At 38.3% G+C, this 10,069-nt stretch overlaps 1 protein-coding gene across 2 annotated transcripts; it reads right to left on the minus strand.

Moving 5' to 3' along the window:
* Positions 1-205: 205 nt before the first annotated feature.
* LOC306885422 (cbp/p300-interacting transactivator 3-like) lies at positions 206-4,833 on the minus strand. 2 transcript variants are annotated; one of them, XM_079441920.1, is made up of 2 exons: positions 4,703-4,833; positions 206-3,053 (listed from the first exon to the last, which is right to left on the minus strand). In XM_079441920.1, the coding sequence occupies exon 2, from the start codon at positions 3,041-3,043 to the stop codon at positions 2,321-2,323; it is 723 nt and encodes a 240-aa protein (XP_079298046.1). In that variant the 5' UTR covers positions 3,044-3,053; positions 4,703-4,833; the 3' UTR covers positions 206-2,320. The 2 variants fall into 2 exon arrangements, with proteins under 2 accessions (XP_079298046.1, XP_079298047.1); XM_079441921.1 differs by having other exon boundaries at positions 206-3,048; positions 4,703-4,827.
* Positions 4,834-10,069: the final 5,236 nt, after the last annotated feature.

The raw sequence follows: 10,069 nt of genomic DNA on the forward strand, positions 1-10,069 counted from the left end.
AGAACCTGATATTTAGTTATGCCAGAATTTATAAAACTAAATGCAATACATTTTGATATTGTAAGATATGGGTTTGATATCACTTTTTCATTTTTTTAATTTGAGAGAAAAATCTATCAATGTCAGTTCAGGAACTGTGTGAATTTGTTGTGTCACTAGCAACATTAAATTAGACAAGCAATTACACTCACTGAAGCCTTTTCTTAAAATAAATATTTTATTTTCAATGAAAATAAATACATTTTCTTAAGATAGAATCAACAACATTTTAAAAAAAAAGCATTTGTGGGAGCATGGTGACAGTACATGACAGCACATAGTTTGAAATAGAATATACAATCACACCTGCAAGGGACATTCTGACGCATCTGCGGGGTGGTTTGTGATTTACAGATTGACAAACTCAAGTAGCATTCGTTTAAGAGTTTTAAAAGAATGAAACAAAAATGAACATGATTGGATCACTGGGAATGTGAAAAATCATTCAATCGTCATTTATAAATCTACAGAGCATTTGATTTTCTGTTTGTGTTTGTGGTTTGTTTATAATTTTCCAAGTTTCACAAATTACACAATAAGGATATAGGGGAAGATGTTCCAGTCTCTACTGATACGAGAAATGCGGCTGACAAAATCAAACTCAGAATTTTCCCGTTCCTTATGAATCAAAGCCCTAAACAATCAACCAAGATGGAGTTGTAAAATACAGGATATGAACCATCAAGTTGTTTGTGCTTTTTTTTTTTTTTTTGGTGGCAACTGTTCAAAATCCCAAGTCGTACATACAGCAATTACCCGAGCTGGGGAGGGTAGCATCGAGGGAGTTGAGCCTGGCTCTGGCGGAACAGATTAACCTACTAGTACTGTATGCTGTGCTATTTCCATACCAACCCAACCCCCACAGAGAATGAACTGGCAACATAACGGCAAAGGAAATGGTCAAATTCAGCAAGCCGGCCGTTCCCAACTCTTCATTACACCCTGAGCAATAGCAAGCAAATGAACATCCATTTTGTAATTATCAGGCCATCTAAGATGACTGACCATGCCGACCTCAATTAACAAGAAGGTTGTAAGTGTAATTTAAATGTAATCAGGTTTAAACCTGCAGTGTTTGGGGAGCGAGGAGGAAAGCAACATTTTATGCTAGTTTGTAAGGGTGGCTCATCAGGAAATTGGTGTTATGGTTAGTGGTTGTTTCGAACAGTAGTTCAACTATTGACATTCAGGTTAATTTAGAAACAAGTGGAAGATTTAATCCTTTACGCACCATGTGCCTTAATGGAAACTGTGGTCCATGTTCTTCACTACAATAAGGAGCGTATGAGCAAACACTACATAACAGTTGGAGTTTAAATGTCACCTGTTTGAATCATACAAAGACAGCAGTTTCTTCCTCATTCCGTGGAACAAGGTAAGAATGTCTACAGTGAATATTTATCATTATCTGTGTAAAAAACTATAAGGCAGTTTAGACTTGTCAGCAGGGAGCACAGGCTCAGCGTTTGGTAAGGGAGGCTACAAAACATTCCACCATTTTCCAGGCAAGTTTTTCTAACACAGAAATAGTCCTGAAAGTATCAAGACACATCCTATATTGAATGTGTGAGACTCATTTTGGGTCATATTCAGTCAGATGTAGCAAAACAATGAATGCTAAAAGTGACAAATTTTCACGAGGCAGTCACATTTTTAATAGTAGTAGAATGGAAATAACCAAATGTACAGTGTAACACTGCGCATGATGAATGTTTCACGCCCAACCGCTACGACCTCACCACCCCCTTACCGTTTCAAACATCATTAAGAGCTACTGGAAAAACAACCCGTTTTGAAGTACCAGCCTTCAATTCCCACATAACACACTCATACGGAGGTCTTTTAATCGCAATTCGTGGGGTTAGTTTGAGAAAAGGCAAGTCTCTATCACCATAGATCATGTCTGCTTTTTGGTAGGTGTTATACATAAATACATTTCTCAATGCTATTGATTCTAATTGCCCCCCTGAGGAGGCAAAGCAGTTTCTGCAAAGTTCCAAGCAGACTTCTTGTTTCCACCATGTGAAGTTACATTCAAGCCTGGGGCACTAGGCCACCGTCAATCCAGGATGACCAATGGGACAAGGCAAGGCTGCTCGCCAAAGCCACAATTGTGCTCAAGAACATCCAGAAGTCTTTTCCCTCATTGAAAGACAGTGTGCTCTACAACATGCATAGCACAGCTTCACAGATATGCAGAACCTGGTTATTTGAGCTTTTCTTGTCTTGCCTCAGCTTCTTCTTGGCGACCAAGTCTTTCTCTGATTCCAAAAGCAGAACTTCAGCAGCTGACAGTACTTGGTTGCTGCTTGCACACAAAGTCCGAGATAAAATCGAACTCGTTTTGTCCAAGGAAAAGCTCGGGCAATTCTTGAACCCGGTCCAGCCCAAACTCCAGCACCAAGGACGTCAGAACCTCCTCATCAATCAAGTCCATGTCCATGACGTTGAGGCCCAAAGCTGGCCCACCCATCCCCATCTGCATGCCTGCCAACTGAGCAGGACCCATTCTGTGCTGGACGTTTCCCATGTGATGGCCGTTCATGGGTCCGTGTGGATGCCCATGGTACTGGGTATTGAGTTTCTGAAGGTGCATGCTTGCCATAAGCTGCTGAGATGCTGTAAGGCCTCCTCCAGCCATATACTGCTGTGGGTGCTGGCTTGGGGGGTGCATATGATGGTGCTGGGTTTGAGGGTGACCCTGCGGTTGCTGATTTGGACCTCCGTACATCATATTGGGTTGCTGCATTTGGTGGGGGTGTCCGCCGCTCATCTGGCCATTGACCTGACCGTTTATGACGCTGTTCATCACGCTCCTCTGCCTCATGGCCACCTCCATGGATCTCTGCGGCACCCTGCTGTAGTGCATGAGCTGCCCATTGGGAAGGGTCCGCAGACCAGGCTGGTGTCCGTGCGGAGTGGGGCCGTTCATTCCCATGCGATACCCATGCAGGCCTCCGCCAGCAGAGCCGTGAGTCATAGGCATCATCATGTGTTCACCCATGCCTTCTACACTGCAGAGATATGAGAGGAATGGCAACAGTCAGGGGCAAATATTAAAGCAGGTTCTCAGTATCAGCTGACAAACACTTTTAGTTTCTTGAAAACCATCAGTAGTGAACATTAAATACAAATATTAGGACTCCTGGCTAAATCCATTTGGCTTTAAAGACCAGTCTCACATGCTTGTAATCAATTACAATTGACTTTTACTGAGTGTCTTTATAGTAAAAACAGCTACACATCCTTAAAATGAGATACATTTACTTAAGAAGCAAAATTACATAAAAACAATAATAATTGTTTTCTGAAATTATATTATAAAATAAATTAATTTTTCTTAACCTATTGGCAAATTGTTTTATTTTTGGGGGGTTTTAAGCTTACAAGTTGCATGCAAGCAAATATTTTTTTTAGCAATATTTTAGAATGTTTTATATAAGATACAAAATACTTTAAGAATTATTTTTTATTTATTTTTTGCATTGTTAACAACACCTGTAAAGCCCATTATGATTGCAAGCTTAAACAAAGCAGATATATGATGACTTGAGCCCTCTGCAGAAGAAATATTGCAGTAAGGAGCATCAAGGAGCCACCAGGAGGATCAAAACAATAATAGGCAGGGACGTGGACAAAGTGTTCAGCAAACAAAGCCAACCCACTGCCAGATACATGCGAGCCAGAGATAATGACGAAATGCACAAATTATTTTATCTACTCGCATGACTGGGCAATGTTTGGAGTTTTGAAAATGTGGATTATATTAAACTAGATTGTACAATGCAATTATAATCAAGTATTAATCTGTAAGCATGTATCAACTGGTTATGATCTCTAGATGAAGCAAATATACAACAAACAATGAATTCATCTTCCTAAATCATACAGTTTAGAACATGCAGATTACTTTCCTTCTTTTTCTTTTCAGAACCAGTCCTATTCATTGTCAATAAATGTCCTGCCCAGTGTTGTCTCTCTTATCTCTTACATCAATAGCTTCAGGAGTGAACCAGAACATATGTTTAAGAATTACTGGCAAATATTTGGAAGTGCACGGCTTTTTTTCCATGTCATCATTTGAGATTGAAATAAGATCTGAAAGGACAATGTCGTCTGGGGTCTACAGGAGCCTCACCTCTCTGTCTACATAAAACAAAGAATGTTCTCCTCTGCTTTCTGCTAAGATGAAATCTGTCTGTAAATGAAATATAGGCTACAGACTTTCACAATCTCTGTCAGACCACAGAGAAACTTTCGTTAAACATTAGCACGTAGACTACTGAATTTACTGTGTATTTAGACAAAAGTTGAAGCGTAGCAATAATGCAAATATAAAGTGTAATATAAATATAAAGCGTATATAGATAAAAAAACAAAGAACACTTAAATACTGACGCTTAAGTAGTGTAGCATTATTATTGATATTGTCTTACTGACTATTATTTTGTTTTCTAAGAACAAAAGTCTTACCACACTAAAGCAACATATGTTTGAGTTGTAAGAACATTTAAGAAGCAGAGGAGAAATAAGAACACTTAACCTATCCAACCATATGTCCCGATATTTAAATGTCGGCATTACGTCCTGATTTCAAAGATTACATTTAAAAATGAACAAAAGATGCAGCCTGCACAATGAACTCTATATAAAACACACATACCGTCAGATGAATCGTGTCGTTGTAGAGATGCTGTTTGCTTGTTCTCAGTCTCTGTAAAGCAGCGCAGGTATCTCCAGTGACTGTAGCCTAGAGTGAAGGAGCTGCTGCTGCTGCTGAGCGCTTTCTGGGTCAGCGCTGGGATTACACACACATACATAAAGACGAGCAGAGACAGGGGCGGAGCAACACACGCCCCGCCTACCCTCTGCTGTAAATGGCTCGTCCTCTAATCACAGACGTCACTGGCCAATTACTCACATGGCCTTCAGTTTTATGTGCACTGGCAGAGAAACTCCTCAGAAATCAACTAAAATAGGACTCATGAGTGCTGCTTGTTGTTTAAAACGGTCGTTGAGGTCTTAAAAGAGCTTGATATTATTAGAGTTCAAATGAAATGTATTTTATTTTATTTTTTTCTAATTTATCTCTCACTTTTCACCTGTAGCCTATTTTAGAATTTCAAAGCACTAAAATTATGTGCTGTAGCATTATTTAGTATTATATAGATTTATGATTTTAAAGGCTACTTAACTTTACTGAAGAGAAAGGATCAAATTGCACTCATTTAAGACAGGTATTTTTAGTTTGACCTCTTTTATTTTTCATCTGTGTGCTGTTCTTATCTAATGCACCTCAACAGAAAATGGACCTAAAGCAGGGCACAGCCTTTTGTCTCTTATGTAAATGGCATATTTACCATTTTAAAGAGAGAGAGACAGGCTGTGAGAAGAAAGAAAACCTCCTGCTGGCGTGAAGCATGTGCAAATGGACTGACACCAGCACCGCTGTACTGCTCAAACATACAGTACATATATCCTCACACATGCTATTACACTGTTTCTCATCATTTTAATTACAATCTAGACATAAGGTGTCATATTTGAAGGAGGTCGAATGCTAGCTAAAATGTAAGTGCGATGAATACTCACTCACCGCAAACACTTCCACATACCATAATGAACTAAAACAGCGAAGAGTCATGCAGAAAACTCCTAGTAGGGTGAAATACCTCTATTTACTCATTTTTCCATTTCTAGAAAGGAATGTGGTGAGCATAAGTGAATAATCTCTCTCTTTCTCTCGCTACATTCTCCTGTTCTTCTATTGTCTCCTTTGTCAGTGTGTAAATTAAGCCTGATTCAGCCTTGAACAGTGTGTTCAGCTGACTTTAGCTTTGCACAGAAACCTTTCATCATAGCCTGCAAAAAACCTGTTAAAGGACAAAATGTGTTATTATTAGTGTTTAATAAGGCAAACATCACTATTACTATTGCTGTTGGGGGGGGGGGGGGGGGGGGGGTGTTGAGTCAAATGATTAAATTCTATGCAACAGTTATGGCTGATACCTTAAATTGCATGTCTTGTTAAAGAGATATGCGTTTCGTTTACTTTGATAAACTATATGATTTATACGTTTAAACTTACATTGAAGGAGCCATATCTAGGGACCAGAATATCAAATATGGGCTCTTTTGATTTGCGCCAGGAACTAATTGCCTAGTAACCACCCTAGCAACTGCATAGCAATGTCTTGGCCACAATCTACAACACCCAAGGCCAGTGAATTTTTCATGGGCCACCACTCACATTTTCTTCATCATAAAGTCTCCCTGTGACAAACAGAGAATATTTTATCCTAAAGTTGCTCATTTTATGTAGGTGTTCAGTGCTAAAACCAATTTATTTTTAAATTCCGTGTGGGGTGTCAAAATGTGTCAAGAGCTAATGGCCTAACTAATGCAATAACAAGATAAAATTAGTCTTCTATATCTGGATATATTTTACCTCAAAGTATTGCAGAGGACCACAATGGCTCATTTAGAGCACACCATTTTATGAAAATCAAAATACTCTGAAAAATAGCCTATGAGAAATGAAAGAAAATGTGTAAACTGCATAGCATTCACAGGTGATGTGATACATTTTTGAGCCACTAGCGGCACCAAATGGAAATGGGAAATGATTATTTACAAATAGGTTTCCCAAACACCTCACCCTTCATCTCTCTCATGGTAGGAGTCACACCCCATATTAATGGCATTACTTACATACCTACAGAATCTGTATTATTGTTGACTCTGCATATATTTGACAAGGTAAAAATACATATACACTGTTCACCCTTAAAGGATACGTATTATGCCTCATTTTACAACACCTAATTTAAGTCTCACTGAATGTGTCTGTGAAGTTTCAGTTCAAAATACCCCACAGATCTGTATTATATAATTTTGAAAATGTCTATTTTGAGTGGAAGCAGGAACAGGCTGTTTTTGTGCATGTCTCTTTAAATGCAAATAAGCTGCTGCTCCCTGCCCCCTTTTCAAAAATAGGGCTGTGCCTTTACAGCTTGCTAAGAAACATCTGTTTGGTTTTGATTATCATATCTATCATGCTGAAATCATGCACTTTAAATCATATTAGTTTAAACTTCTGATATAGGGTTTTCTGAGCGCACACATCTGAAGCATGCGCAAAGTGGGCGGCTGTCACACGACATGTGAGTGCTAAACTAAGTTCGCTTTCATATCTTGTTGAGCTTAAACTGTGAAATAAACACAAGTTTATGTTAAAAACACCTATGAGTAAAAAAAAGAGTAGGTTATATCTGGAAAAGCAAACAACTGGGAAAGAAATGGCATGTGATCTGTGTGGCAGCAGCATAATATACAGTGAATTAATCAATAAATCCACTGCTCTCTTGTCTCCTCTGTGGCTGGGACTCTATATGTGACCCGTGCAGGCAAAATGAGTCAGAATGCGCACAGTCTAATTTTGAGCTACAACCAAATATAGTGATTTTTTTTTATTTTTTGGAATTTCAGGTTTTCACAAAAATTTGATCATTAAGCACTCATCTAGCAATCCCAATGCTCCAAATCGTAAATAAACATCTAAAATTATTGTTCATTTTACTTACAATTCCGACAAATCATGTATCATTTTTAAGTTCTTTTAGTGGAAAATGTGAAAATAAAAATATATATTTTTTTAAATTTGCTCAATGTGACTCATTTTGCCAGCACAGGTCACAAATAGCGTTCTGTGCTTGTCCAGCCAAATACAGAACGGTTAGCATTCTTTGCTCCAACTTTTGCCATGGCATTAGAACTAGTACACCGTTGTCGCTTGCAAAAACACAATGGCGGTGCCGTGGGTGAAAACGTGCAGATTAAGGGGCAGTAATATTATAATAATATCCCCTTTCTACATCACAGGGGGAGCGAAATCTGACGCGCTCAGTTTTTTTCACAACCTTGCAGAAAAAAGCTTGCCAAAAAAATGTGGTTTGTTCTTGGGGAAGTCGTGGCCTAATGGTTAGAGAGTCGGACTCATAATCTCAAGGTTGCGAGTTCGAGTCTCAGGGGGAATGAATGTCCAGCACTCTCTCCACCTTCAATACCATTACTGAGGTGTCCTTGAGCAAGGCACTGAACCCCCAACTGCTCCCCGGGGAGTCTCACTGTAATGACTTAGGGTAAACAAAAACAAAGTTCGGAAGATGAATTTATAATGGACTTGGTCATTATTTAGCTTTAAGTACAGGTCAAATCTACCTATAATCTGTCTTTCTTAGTCTCAAACTCATGCCATTTTATTCAGTTCAATCACATCATTTCACCAAGCTTCAACATGATTAATAAAGTTATTCCTAAACAATTACAGACCAAGACTAACAAAATGTCATTGGGAAGGTAATTACAACCAACAGGTTCAATTTGAGAATAGTGCTCCGTTTGACTTTCAGCATGGCAGAGCAGGAGAATGAAAGCATTGGTAGAAAGGTCACAGCGACGGACAGCCTCTTCTGACGCGTGTGGCAACACTGCAATTTATCCATAGCAATTTGCAGGTGGTGTGTGCAGAGCATTTACATAACAGTGCCTATATTTTCCCCCTCTCACTCTCTCCCCCTGACTTTTCATAAAAACTGTCATGAGTATTTTCACAGCTGTTTGGCTGTGTGTTTATATTGGTGTTTAGCACGCACAGTCACAGATCCGTACTGAAACCCACTGAGATAGATGTGGAGAGCAGAGCGCTTATGGAAACAAAGATGAATCAGTTTTTTTTTTTCATGGAATGTGGTGATCTGAGGTTTGGCTTTTGCGGCTTTTGAAAGTAGGGGTTGCAGAAAAGCATAGCATTTCAGTAGCATTTGCAGCACAAATCCACTTTGACACCAGTTTGTCTTAAGGCCCGTTCACACCAAGAACAATAACTACAAAGATAATGATGTTAGCGTCCACAACAGGGAACAATATCGTTTGTTTATTCTCAGCGCATGCTCATCTGCCGCTTTAAATTCTCAATCTTGTTAAAGCAGTATCTGATTCTGATTGGGTATAAATGGTTTTACCGTTCATCAGCTGGAAAAAAAAATCATTCTGAATGTGATTCCAATGATGTTGTTTATCTGTGCCTATATCGTTATAGCTGTGGTGTGGCTATTCTGTAATACTGAGGATTTAATATTTTTATTAACTAAATCTTTATTGTTGTCTTTATAGTTATTGTCCTTGGTGTGAATGGCCCTTTAAATCAAGTGTGAATACAGCAAACTGGATTTTCAAACGCAACTCTACACTGGTGTCTGAAAATGTCATTGATCAAAGGATGCATTACATCATTAGCACTTGATAGACATGATAGTGTAGAATCCGCTTTGACACCGGTTTAGTTTGTAATCAAGTGGGAATACGGCAAACAGAATTTCTGAAAGCACAACTGTGCTCAGCAGGCTGAAATTGCCATTTATCAAAGAATGCTTATGTCAGAGTGTGTTTTAAAATTAGCATTTGATAGACAGGAATGTTGTTAAATCTGCTTTGACACCAGATTATTCTGAAATCAAGTATGAAAATAGCAAACTGGATTTCCAAAAATAGAGCAATACACACCTGAATTTTTGACATTTTTGTTGATCACAAAATGTTTTTTTTCAGCTTGATGATTGACAGAGCACCAGTTTTCCTCTATGTATTTGTTACACAAAAGTATTTGTAGAATTGTCCCACAGGCATATCTAGCTATGCTGCTGTAGCATGTACACATCATTGAGTTATGAAATGTGTCAGAGCACAATTAATAATGCTAAGGGGTTCACCAGCTAACAAACGTTAACATTTAGTTATAAAAATGTTATTTCTAAATGTTAAAAATGTTCAGTTTTTCTTTTCTTTTTTTTTTTTTACACATTTTATGCAAATGTTAAGTGAATATTGCATTTTGTAATTTTGCAAACATAATTGGAATGTTACTTTTGAATGTTCTCTGAAACAAGTAATAACATTAAAAAACACATTAGATGAACATCCACATAAAATGTTTCAGAAATCAAACATTCCGTTAACAATGTACAAATAA

The sequence above is a fragment of the Barbus barbus genome, assembly GCF_936440315.1.
Source record: "Barbus barbus genome assembly, chromosome: 19".
Taxonomy (NCBI): Eukaryota; Metazoa; Chordata; class Actinopteri; order Cypriniformes; family Cyprinidae; genus Barbus; species Barbus barbus.